Consider the following 13,056-nt stretch of genomic DNA (forward strand, 5'->3'; position numbering starts at 1 on the left):
CCTGTCTATAGTGGGAGCAGAACAGTACCAGTGACAGCAGTCTTTAAATATACCAGCAGGATTCTAACATTGTGATCATTGTGGACAGGAGCTTTCTGACTGAGAAAAATGTGAGAACTATGTTATAAAACAATTTTATAGGCTACCTATGGAGATAGTTAGTAGCATATTTCTATGGCTAGGATCTAGCAAAACATTATCAGAGCACTGAGCCTTATACTGCCGAGATGTCGTCTGTACAAGAAATTCATCCTCACAGGTCTTGTGCAGCAAAAATCCAGAGAATGATTTTGATCCTAATCATCTGCATTACAATTAAACTATCATGCTTCCGCTCTTCTGGAATTGAACAGGTTTTGGATTTTCTACTTTCTAAAAATTGTATTACATGTAATCTTATTTTTCAACTCTCGCTTCCAGATTTTAAAAGGAGACTGCCTCTTGGATTTTTGCAGCTTTGCAGATAACAAGTAAGTGCTGGATGATGTTCTTAAGCAATGATAAACTTAAGCCATTTATACATGCAAGAAACATCTCAACTCTGCTCCACAGCTGTTTCATTTTCCAGTGGGAGCAGAGCTTAACTCACTTGCTCCAATACTTACTTACTGGAAATCAAGTCTTGGAGGGTCACCAGCGGCAGCAGAGGCCAGGGAGACCAGGCTCTGCAGTGAGCCCAAGGGAATCAGGATAGGGCAGTGGTTCTCAACCTATGGCCCCATGTCTGTTTATGGCCCAGTCAGCACACAGCTGCAGCCCATGTGATGTCCTCAGGGCCATGCAGGTAGTATACATATTGTGTGGATATGGTGTTAGAAAAAGGGAGTCATGGCATTTGTTAGCATGTGCACGATTACTGATATTGGTTAGGTTCCAATCACGGAGTGCTATTACTAAAATCAACAAATGTTTTGACTATTCATTGCTTTCAACTGTACAGACTAATTCCATTGGCTAGTTTTATCTGGCTTCTTTAACAGCTTAACTCTTAATAAATGCAGTATGGCTTCTTTTCCAGCAAAGCATTGAATAAGGAGTATGAAGAGTATGTTTTATCAGTGGGTGACTTTGATGAGAGAGTTTTCTTAGGAGCAGATGCAGAAGAAGAAATTGGAACTCCCCGAAAGTTTTCTGCTGACATGCCAGTGGGGAAAACAACAAGAGCTCATGTGGAGTGTCATCTTCAGCAGCATTTTGAAAATGTAATGTAACCTGTCTATTTCACTATTATTATTTACATATGCAGGTTTCAATGCCCCCTGTTTGTCAGAAATGGGAAAAATACATTTTACATGTAACCCAAGAATATTGTTCATTATACACCTCTACCCCAATATAATGCTGTCCTTGGGAGACAAAAAATCTCACCGTGTTATAGGTGAGACCACGTTGTATCAAACTTGCTTCCCCCTGTCCCCACCCCGTTCCTTGTTCCTTGACTGCCCCCTCCAGAGACCCCTGTCCCTAATCACTCCCAGGACCCTACCCAACCCCCCCGTCCCCAACTGCTCTGACCTCTATCCACCCCCCCACCCCACCCCCTGACAAGGAGTCACCGGCAGCAGTGGGAAGCGGAGTAGCCCAGCCCTAGCCTGCTCTTCTCTGCCACCTCCCAGCCGCAGCTCTCTGCTTCCCGCTGCTGGTGAGTGCAGGGAGGTTGGGGAAAGGATGCCACCCCGCACTCACCTGCGGCAGGTAGTAGAGCGACGCGGCTCCAGCCTGCTCTGCTTTCCTTGCCCTGGTCCCAGCTGTGTTGCTGGCGGCCAGCTGGGGAAAGGCCCTGCGCTCACCTGTGGTGGGAAGTAGAGCATCACAGCTGGGAGCTGGGTGGGGCTAGTCTGCTCTGCTTCCCGCCTCTGGTGAGTGCAAGGAGGTTGGGGAAAGGATGCCCTCCGCACTCATCTGCGACGGGAAGCAGAGCGACGCGGCCCCGCAACGCTCCGCTTCCCGCCACAACTGAGGTGCAGGGAGGTCAGGGAAAGGATGCCCCCCATGTTCACCTGCAGTGGGAAGTGGAGCTGGCGGAATGGAGCAGGCTGGGGCCAGGCTGCTCCACTTCTGCTGCTGCTGGAGAGTGCAGGGGGATCCCTCCCCCCAAGCCCCCTCCCCCAAGTGACACAGCTGGGGCCAAGACGAGGGAAGCAGAACAGGCTGCTCCCAGTCCCCTGCTAATCCCCTGGGCCCCTCTGGGACTGCGGGGCCCCCAAAAGTGCCCTCCCACAGCTCCTACCCCCCAGACCTCAGGGGGAGCCCCTGACCGCTCCTGAGACCCTCTGCCCCTTATTGAACCCATCGTCCCTGGCCTGGCAGCGTGTCAGAGCTTTAGTGCCTTGTATGCGAACCCGCATTATATCAGGTCGCATTATATCGGGGTAGAGGTGTATCTCTCTTCCTCTGTGCTTCAGTAAATAATACTTCAAATATCTGGAACTAGGAACTCACTCTTCACAGGATGCTTTGTCATGTGACATCATATACTTTGGCATTTTAAGGAGTTGAGTCTGAAAATATAGGCTTTGTAACTGGGTCTTTTAGTTTGTATAACCAAATAAGAGTATTAAGAAATCTTAATGTGTTGATTTAAAAAAAAAAAAAATTATTAATCCTTCTCCGAGGCAGTTAACACCAACACATTTTACTATTTTGTGAAAAATAGAAATCAAAACACACTAGAAACAAAGTGCCCGTATTCTGTCTAGTTTCATTGTCCATGCTAGATGAACTGCAAAAATTAAGCCAGCTGCATAAATCTAGTTATTTATCTCATGCATCTGAAGAAGTGGGTATTCACCCACGAAAGCTCATGCTCCAAAACTTCTGTTAGTCTATAAGGTGCCACAGGATTCTTTGCTGCTTTTGCAGATCCAGACTAGCACGGCTACCCCTCTGATAGTTATTTCTCATTATCTTCAACTGGTGTTTGAGACGAGAGTGGGAAAAATATTTTCAGTGGTCACTTTAAAAGAAAAAGTAAGGGGGAAAATAAGAATTAGATGTCAGAAAGATGGGGTATAATGGGTAGTTATATCCAGGATATTAGACAAGGTGGGTGAGGTAATATCTTTTATTGGACCAATATCTGTTAGTGAGAGAGAGAGAGAGAAGCTTTCAAGCCACACAGAGCTCTTCTTCACATCTGGGAAAGGTATTCTGAGAGTTACAGCTAAATGGAAGATGGAACAGATTGTTTGTTTAGCATAAGTAGTAAGTACATATTCTAAGGGACCATTCAACCCACAGAACATCTCTGGGAGAAACCATGGCACCAGTGCCCATCACACATGCGACACCCAAACATCATCAATTTGTAAAGACTACCCCTCACTGGAGCTGTATTATCTGTACTCTCTCTCAGGGACTGAACTTCTGCCACACCGCAGTACCTGAGACCATCCTAACATGGAGAACGAGAAGAGTTATTCTGGCATTTCTACATCATATAATTCTTCCACAACAGTGACGAGAACAGTCAGTTACCATATTCCCACTAACAATCATCAGAAAAAAATCCTCTGACTAGACATCACAGAGCAGATGAACCCACACTCTTGATCATTACATTGATTTCTTCAGGAAAAAAATTGACTATGAAATCCTTAACAAACATATCCAACATAATCTCTCCACTGTTGAGAGAACAGCCATACAGTCACTGAAATCTAACCACAAGATAGTGCTCAAACCAGCAGACAAGAGGGTGCCATTGTAATCCTCAAGCATGATGACTTCGTTAACGAGGCCGACCAACAACTCTCCAACACCACTTACTATAAGGAACTCAAAGATGACCCCACACCACAGTTTATCCAGGAACTTAAGAATATCATCAAAATCCTCCGCCTCCACCCCACCAAAAAAAAAAACTTCAAGAGAAAAATCTACAAACTCATCTGCATGAACCCACCCCAGGGACCTTCTACATGCTTACCAAGATAGACAAACAAGGGATCCCAGGCAGACCCATCATATCTGGCCAAGGCACTCTAACTGAAGGAATATCGGTACTTTCCAGAATCATCCTCAAACTACCTCCACACAAAGAGCCAGCTTCCTTCAGGTTACCAATGACTTACTCCACAAACACTGCAATATTAACAGCCTCCCTCAGAACACCATTTTTACCACCATGGATGTCACTTCTCTATACATTTATCACAATGACAGCATAGCTGCCTGCTTCAAATATTTACAAGACAATAGACAACCCCTCTCATCCTTTTCATCCATACCCATAATATTTACATTCAACAACAAACATTTTGCCCAAACCATAGGAGCAGCCATGGGTATTAAGATGGCTCCCCAATATGCCATCCTCTTCATGAAGAATTATTTCTGGAAAAATGCACCATGAAACCAATGATATTTCCCTCCTCTGAGGGAGTTTAAGCTGTCTTTTTCCATAGATTTTTTTTTTTTTTCCCCATGACTTCAGCCACCACTGCCATCCATTAAACTCTCTCTGGGACACTTCCACATTAGCATCCACTTCCTGGGAACCACAATCATCTTCAGCAGTGAAACTGTATAGAGAAACATATATATAAGAAACCCACCACATCTACCTTTATAGATTTAGTAACTACACAGAACGCATCAAAGAATCTGTTATCTACAGCCAGATGCCAAAGAATATGCTCCAAGGAGAAAGTCTGGGGTATACACCATAACGCACTTAACTGTCTTCATCAAAGAAGGACACTCCGCCAGAGAAATAGATCACATCGTGGAACGGGCCACCTAAATACTAGGAGAACCTGCTTCAATGCAGAAATAAAAACTCCTCCCAACCGCACACCCCTAGTTGTTGTCTACCATCCCACTGGAACCTATATGGGGTGTCATCAAACAGTTACAACCCATACTTGAAGGGGACCCCATCCTGTAAAGAAATCTTTCCTGAACCCCCAATTCTGGCATTCAAACAACCCCCAACCTTGCTAAGCTCATCATAAGCAGGCTTGCCACACACTAACTCAAAGCGGCACCAGACCTTGACAGAACAACAGATGTATAACCTGTGGACACATCTCCACTGCTACAATGATCAACACCCCATGCACACCTTTCAAGATCCATGGATCTTACACGTGCTTATCACAACATGTGGTATAGCTCATGCAGTGCACAAAATGCCCCAATAACAGCTATGTGGGTGAAGCCAGACCATCACTATGTTCTCAAATGATCTCATACAGGGTGTTTTTTGTCTTTTATCATTTTCCTATCTCCTGTGGGTGAACGCTTTCCCAAACTGATCATTCTGACCTATCAGTCCTCATCCTTAAAGAAACCTGCACGATACTTTCAAAAGACAAGCCTGGGATCTTAAATTCATAACTGTTAGACACTAAAAATCATGGACTGAACAGAGACTTTGGATTTATGGCTTATTACTAGGGCCCTACCAAATTCACAGCCATGAAAAACACATCATTGACCATGAAATCTGACCTCCTCCTGTGAAACCTGGTCTTATGTGTGCTTTTACTCTGCACTATACAGATTTCATTTGGAGGGAGACAGGCATTTCTCAGATTGGGGGCTCTGACCCTAAAGGGAATTACAAGGAGGGTTGCGGTATTGCCACCCTTACTTCTGCACTGCCTTCAGAGCTGGGTGGCCAGAGCAGTGGCTGTTGGCCGGGTGCCCAGCTCTGACGATGGTGCCCCACCAGCAGCAGCACAGAAGTAAGGGTGGCAATACCATATCAGACCACCCTTACTTCTGCGCTGCTGCCTTTAGAGCTGGGCGGCCAGAGAGTGGCAGCTGCTGACTGAGGGCCCAGCTCTGCAGGCAGCAGCACAGAAGTAAGGGTGTCAACACCATACTAGGCCATCCTTACTTCTGCGCTGCTGCTGGCAGTGGCTCTGCATTCAGAGCTGGGCTCCCAGCCAGCAGCCACTGCTCTCCATCTGCCAAGCTCTCAGGCAGTGCTGCCACCGGCAGTTGCGCAGAAGAGAAGCAGAAGTAGTGCCACCACCTTGCGACACCCCCTCTTCCTCAAATTCCTTTTTGGGTTAAGATCCCTACAATTACAGCACTGTGAAATTTCAGATTTAAATAGCTGAAAATATAAAATTTATAACATTTAAAGATTGAGAAATTGAGGAAAATGGACTGTGAATTTGGTAGGACGCTACTTATTACAACAATCTAACCAGTGACCGCCTCTTTTTGTCCTGTGACTGCAGAGGGGTCACTGTGCTTTGAATGGTCTCTTAATACAGTGGTTCTCAAACTTATGTGACCACTCTCCCCTTCTTTGTCTCTGTAGTAGTTTGTTCCTCCTCCCCGCTGCCACACAGTACATATACTGATTTAAAAAAAAAAATCAACATGCATCTGTTACTAAATATTAAAAACAGGCATTTATTCAAACAGTCATTTAAGTATATAATAATGTAAATTTTTAGTGAAATATTGCTTACTGGCATCATGCTGTTACTTGTGTGATGAGTGCACCTGTTTTTTGGAGAAGAACAATTACATGTTGGGTTGGATGCTTGAGACAGCTAGCTGGAGATCTCCTTGTGCCTGAAGATGAGATCATTGTTAGTTTTTAATGTACAGTAAAGTAGTTCAGAAAAGATTTGGCCTCTTTGTTTTTCACTTGAGTTGGGGTGTTTTGTTTTGTTTTTTTTTCCTCGTTGCACAAATGAGCCAATGATCCATTGTAATAGCAAAAGAAAAACTGCAATTGTGGATGATGCTTACAATTAAATGAGCCTACCACGTTGTAGCAAACGGATTAATGTACAGATGACATCTTTTATATATGCTATGCAAGCTTAACAGAAATCCGTCAAACTGCACAGCGTAATCTGAGGACTTGATATGTCTGGAGGAATCAGCTTTGCTAGTTATTCATTGCTGTGGGTAAAATGTTTGTTTGTTTTGTTTTTGTGTTTTCCCGCTAAAACTTCTCACACCCACCCCCTCTAGAATACATTCTGCACCCCCCAGGGGAGGATACACCTACCAGTTTGAGAACCTTTGCTTTAATATATGCTAACTACTTATGATAAATCTGATCCACCTTGCATTTAGCTGTGATGCTCAGACCTGAAGGAGGAACTGTGTATTGTTCAAAAGCTGCTCTCTATCACCGACAGAAGTTGGTAGAATAAAAGATATTATCTCACTCATTTTGTCTCTCTGAAGGATGGTGTGTCAATTACAGTTGACAAGTGTTACTAGTTTCATGCTGCTTAGACAGTTTCAAAAATAAGTTGGATACAGGTGAAAAAAAATTGTTCATAGAAGCAAGCACTGGTACAGATCAGTTTTGTAAAATCATTCTTCAATACAGTGCGAAAATATTGGGCTTTATATTTGACATTGAGTGAGTGAGTGTGCAGTGATTTCAACTCTATTTTACCCATTCTGAACTTATAAACTTTCATAGCACAGCAGATCCTTTCTTATGCTTTCTGCTTACTTATAAATTGTGACTTTGAAAGCTCTGGCTAATCTTGATCCTTCCAATCTTTCTCAAAAGTGGCCATCTTAATATTACAAAAAGTAATATTTTCTTACATTATTCATATCTCCGCTGCAAAATCCTACCTCAGCGCCTCACTGTGGTGCAGCGGTGACCCTGGCCGTCTGACCACTATGGTAGTGGGGCGTATGCCCTGTAGGTCTAACCATGCTACAAAGGTGTCGGACAATCCAATCCAAGGAGGAGGATCGCTCTCTCAGAGGAAAAAGTGTTTTTCCTTCTCCTTAGAGGTTGGAGGCCAGCTAAGCTTGAGGTACATATGCCTGCCCACCTAGCCAATGGAATGGCTTAAAGTTAACGGCTAAAACAACACAAGTAAATGGATCTTAGTTCCCTGCATGTCGTCAAACCATTCTTCAATGATGGAGTGGAAATTGAGCGACGAAAGATTGCTAAGGCCAGCGTGGAAAAGGACAACCCTCGCTGTGTGTACTTACAATTGTAGGTTGCTGGCAAGGGAGGAAACGTTAAAGCAGGGGTAGGCAACTTATGGCACGTGTTTCAAAGAGCTGATTTTCAGTGGCACTCACGCTGCCCAGGTCCTGGCCACCAGTCTGGGGGACTCTGCATTTTAATTTAATTTTAAATTAAGCTTCTTCAACATTTTGAAAAACCTTATTTACTTTACATACAACAATAGTTTAGTTATATATTTTAAACTTATAGAAAGAGACCTTCTAAAAACATTAAAATGTATTACTGGCAAGCGAAACCTTAAATTAGAGTGAATAAATGAAGACTCGGCACACCACTTCGGAAAGGTCGCCAACCTCTGTGTTAAACCATCTGATGGAGGAGAAGAAGAGGATAAGATACTGTATCCTCAGTATCTGCGAAACCCAACAAAAGAGAGAGCTGGAAGTCAACTGGAAGGGTGGAAGCGCTGTGAGGCTCGGAAAGGGAGATGTTGCTAGAAATGTTGGACGAGTTGGATTTATCGTTAGTAAGGATTGGATTTCGAAAGCCATATCATGCCAGCTAATGTTACATATTGGTGTGCTGCATCTTCAGATTGAGTCAAAAGCTGTCCTCAAGGTCATCCAGGCCTTCATTCTGACTTGCACTTGTGGGAGTGTAGAAGTGGAAAATTCTACCAAGAGCTCGAAAGAGCCCTCGCACAAAAGTCCACTTACACTGTCACGAGGGGAGATTTCAACGCTAAGATCGGGCTAGGGAAAGCTGGCAAAAAGTTCATAGGGATATATGGCTGCAGTGAAAGAAATGAAAGAGGAGAGAGGCTAATAATGATGGCAGAAATGAGAACTGTATGTGGCAAACACCTGATACAAAAAGATTACAAAAAGATGGACGTGGATTATGCCAAACGCGAAGAGTAAGAATGAAATCGATTATATTTTAGTCAATAAAAGGCACATGCTTCAAGATGTCTCTTTTTGGTGCAGCCCTTCAACACCAGCTGTGACCATTGCCTGCTTAGAGCAAAGTTGATTTTCAACCAAGTAGTGGAAAAGAGAACTTTACAGATGGCAAACAGGAAACAGCGCCCGAAGATATTTGATGAAGCAAATGGGGGGAGGGATGGATAGCTCAGCGGTTTGAGCATTGGCCTGCTAACCCCAGGGTTGTGAGCTCAATCTTTGAGGGGGCCATTTGGGGATTGGTCCTGCTTTGAGCAGGGGGTTGGACTAGGTGATCTCCCGAGATCCCTTCCAACCCCAATAATCTATGATTCTATGAAGAAAGTGATTTCTGGGTTTGACTGGAGCCAGATGGAAAAGTGTGATGAGGACTATAATATCTTTGCTGACAAGCTGAGCCGTTGCATAAAAGCAGCTGAAATTGAAAAGATGAAGGCGGCAAAGGGAAGAATCTCTAATAAATTAAAAGCTTGTTAGAGAAGTGGAGAAATATGAAAAGAAGCTCGGCTAACAACCTTGAGTACTCCATTCTGTGCAAGCTTATATGGCAAAAACTGAAGGATGACTTTTTGAGAACTTCTGGAAAGAAAAGCTCCTTTAAAACAGTTAAATCATGCAAGTGCCTCAGGACATGCAAATGGGAATTGGTGCAGTGTAGATTGAGCATAACAGCATTGAAGAACAAGGATGGAGAGACAGTAATTGATAGTGCAGGGATGGAGGAGGTCTGCAAAGACTTCTATACAGAACTGTTCAAATCAAGAATCAATGTCTCTCTCCCAACACTCCAAGAGTCAGAAGAACGCGTCCCCCCAATAATAGTCAGCAAAGTCCGAAGCGCACTACACCTGATGAAGACGGGGAAAAGCTCCAGGCAAAGATGGAATAATGTCAGAAATGATTTCCTCAGGAGGCGAAAAACTTTGGAAGGGCCTCACTTTAAGTTTCAGTCAATATCTCGAAGAAGAAAAAATACTATCAAGCTGGAAGGAGTTGAATACCATCTTGCTGTACAAGAAGGGGACTCAAGAAAATCTTAATCACCCTTTATGCCTGCTTTCTCATATCTATAAAAGCTTTACAAAGGTGATGATAAACCAACTCTCACAGAGTCTGGATGAACAACAGCCAAGAGAGCAGGCAGGATTTTGAAGAAACTTCAGCACGATTGACCATACGTTTACCCTTAGCTTCTAGAAAGAGCGAGGGAATACAGACTACCACTGTGCATTGCTTTTGTCGACTATGAAAAGGCCTTCGATAGTGTAGAGTGCAACGCAATATTAAAGGCACTCACAGAGCAGGGTATTAATACACAGTACATCAGTTTGTTGAAGGAAGCAGATACTGGATGTACAACAGACATTACTCTCCTTGAAACTCCTGTCCGCATCCCAGTCAAGAAAGGTGTAAAGGAAGGAGATACAATTTCACCAAAACTATTTACTGCCTGCCTGGAAATGGTTATGAACAAGATCAATTGGAGGAGTGGTGTTAATATAAATGGAGACTGATTATCTCATCTCAGATTCATGGATGACATCATACTAATTGCCAAAAACACCAGCCAACTGCAGAGCATGCTATGAAGACTCGACAGGAAAAGCAGTCAGGTCGGTCTGAAAATGAACTGTAGCAAAACTAAATACATGCGATCAGACGTCTTAAGAAAAGCCCAAATAACGATAACAGGAGAAGAAATTGAAGAAGTGGAACAGTACATATATTTGGGCCAAGAAGTTAATATGTGCCAAGACATGAACGGAGAATTCTCGTGAAAGATTTGGGCAGGATGGTGTGTGTTTAATTCCATCAAGGACGTCCTCAAAGGAAAAATTGACAAGACCACATGTACAAATATCTTCAATTCAGCTGTGCTGCCAGCCATGCTGTATGGCAGTGATACCTGGGCACTGACGAAGAGAGAAGAACAGCGGCTGTCAGTAGCTGAAAGGGCAATGGAACGAGCTATGTTGGGAATTTCCCTTCTGGATCGTATCCCAAATGAAATGATTAGAGAATGCAATGGTGTGAAAGATATTGTCATAGAAAGCAGATACGATGGGTGGGCCACATAGCACGGTTCACGGACAATAGAGGGACCGCAATCATTACTGAGTAGTACTCGCGAGAACAGAAAAGACCACCTGGTCAAGAAGATGGGAAGAAGACGTTGTTAAATGTTTCGGACGAACATGGAGAAGAAAGGCAAGAATGCAAGAAGAATGGCAGATGTGTGTGATCGGCACAGTCTTAACAATAGCTGAAGACCGATTGATCCAGGTGATTCATATCTTGAATTTTGGAAATGGAAAATATAATCAATACAATCCAGGTCTGTGTTCCAGCCACTTTGCACCACTCCATTGGTAGCTTTCAAATAGATGGATCCATTCCCCAGAGGATCTCTTCCCACTAAAGCTGCTATCCTCAGTTGGTATAGCAGCTTTAGTGCCATTTCAGTGGCTCGTGGGGAAGATGGCACAGGTGGGGCTCGTTCAATAATGAGGTTGCAGGCATGTGATGCAGGCTAGAGCAGCCTTCAGGCTGGTTTAATTTGGACTGGGAGACTTGCACAGAGCAGTCCTGTGACTGGTAGTGAATTGGGCACCTTTGGAAGTGGATGGGGAATCCCCCTCATCTGTGTCAAATGCTCCTTGATTGCAGCTGGGAATCTGCCCCAAAATATTTTTAATATCAAATAGCTTGTTTCTTAAAATTACATTAATTCACTTCTAAAGGAAGCTCAGTCTTCTGAATGGGAAACTTTTGTACTAAGGAGTGAACTAGGGTCTGTAGATAATTGAATGAGGCAAGGATAGAATAGGGGAAGTGGTTTTCAGTAAGCAGTGCGAGAAAGATTGGTTGTTTATATAGATAGTCTTTCAGTGTTTACAAATACTGCTTCAGCTTTCTTTGAATGTCATTGCTTCACTTGAAATATTAGTAAATTTTGTAAAATATATGCATAATTTAAACCCAAATGTGGTGCATGCAGAAAAGAGCTTTGGAACTGAATTGTAATTGCAGCATGTATGATAAATATATTAGATTAAAAGGGGAGGTTGATTATACAGTAGTTCTGTGTCATCAGGTAGTTGTGGCTGCATATTGGAGTGGTCTTGCCTTTACCATTTGTCAGTGTTTCAGTGATCTTAAACCTCTTTATGTTTTTAAGACGTTTAAGTTTTGTATTTTATTGATTTCTCTCTTTGCTTAAACTTCTGACTTTTAGTTGGGGATTTCATTAGGTTTGTAATTTGTTATAGAACTTGCCCTTAAAAACACTTTACTTTAAATCTCAGCTTATTTTGTTGTAGTGACTGTAGTGGTGGCATACTCATTTTCCCTGTGGCTTGTGGTGTACATGTGAGTTTTATGAATGACTTTGCAGTTCATGTCTCAAAACATCTGTAGAAACATAATTTTTGATGATTTAACTTATTTTCTCTCTTACCTGGCAGAAAAGATCATTTGCACCTTCTACACCACTGACAGGAAGGAGATACCTGAGAGAGAAGGAAGCAGTAATCACTCCTGTTGCTTCAGCAACACAAAGTGTGAGCCGGTTACAGAGCATTGTGGCTGGGTTGAAAAATGCACCAAGTGAACAGCTTATAGCTATCTTCGAGTAAGCATGTCACTTACCCCTACTTTCATTACAAAAGGTGACCCCTCTCTTCAGACTTGGTTTTGTTAGGCTACTACATTTTTACTCCATACTGAAGTCTCTTTAAAAGGGTTTATGAGGGTTGCTGGGGGAAAAGACTAACCTGTCATCTTAGTGTTTCCATTTGAAAGGCCTTATTGTGAGGAACTAAACCTTTTATTTCTTAATGAATGTGTGCTTCTGGAAAAGTATGGCTTTAAAAAAAAAAATCCTCATTACTTACTGTTAGATTAATAGGGCCAAATTTTTTTTACTCGTCAGCTAATCATAATTTTGCATCTGTTTTTTATTGTCACTGTTGGTATAACAAGTTGGACAGAAAAAAAATCCATTTCTTAACAAAAGCAAATTTGAACAAATTAAATCCTAGTCTGATAGAAGTCATCTGCCAAGGAAGAGAGTAGTGTGTGACAGTCCTGTCTGCCGACTAAAGAGGCAGTTAGTCTTCTTTTAAGTGCAAGTTATGAAAATGAGTAGAACGCAGCCTAGAGCCTGCCATTAGT

General features: G+C 42.9%; 1 protein-coding gene and 1 long non-coding RNA gene across 17 annotated transcripts in view; one reads left to right on the forward strand and one right to left on the reverse strand.

Annotated features, from left to right (window-relative positions):
- LOC127031607 (uncharacterized) overlaps nucleotides 1-13,056 on the reverse strand; it is an 87,149-nt gene that overhangs the window by 50,230 nt on the left and 23,863 nt on the right. For 5 of the 9 annotated variants that reach the window (XR_007768574.1, XR_007768577.1, XR_007768575.1 and 2 more), the window contains exons 1-2: nucleotides 12,341-12,400; nucleotides 6,432-6,537 (exon numbers count right to left, since the gene is read on the reverse strand). This is a non-coding gene — a long non-coding RNA (uncharacterized LOC127031607). Of the gene's footprint in view, nucleotides 1-3,065; nucleotides 3,395-6,431; nucleotides 6,538-12,340; nucleotides 12,401-13,056 lie in introns of those variants that run through there. The other 4 variants (XR_007768572.1, XR_007768576.1, XR_007768579.1 and 1 more) reach the window with 3 other exon arrangements.
- The window catches only part of RBL1 (RB transcriptional corepressor like 1), a 104,782-nt gene that overhangs the window by 27,657 nt on the left and 64,069 nt on the right, over nucleotides 1-13,056 (forward strand). For 6 of the 8 annotated variants that reach the window (XR_007768570.1, XR_007768569.1, XM_050918597.1 and 3 more), the window contains exons 7-9: nucleotides 421-470; nucleotides 1,019-1,202; nucleotides 12,348-12,514. Coding sequence is in view for 6 of the 8 variants with exons in the window: in XM_050918597.1 (XP_050774554.1) it covers nucleotides 421-470; nucleotides 1,019-1,202; nucleotides 12,348-12,514 (401 nt within the window). In the remaining 2 variants the exon portion in view is untranslated. Of the gene's footprint in view, nucleotides 1-420; nucleotides 471-1,018; nucleotides 1,203-8,596; nucleotides 11,167-12,347; nucleotides 12,515-13,056 lie in introns of those variants that run through there. The other 2 variants (XM_050918602.1, XM_050918600.1) reach the window with 2 other exon arrangements.

The sequence above is a fragment of the Gopherus flavomarginatus genome, chromosome 11 (assembly GCF_025201925.1).
Source record: "Gopherus flavomarginatus isolate rGopFla2 chromosome 11, rGopFla2.mat.asm, whole genome shotgun sequence".
Taxonomy (NCBI): Eukaryota; Metazoa; Chordata; order Testudines; family Testudinidae; genus Gopherus; species Gopherus flavomarginatus.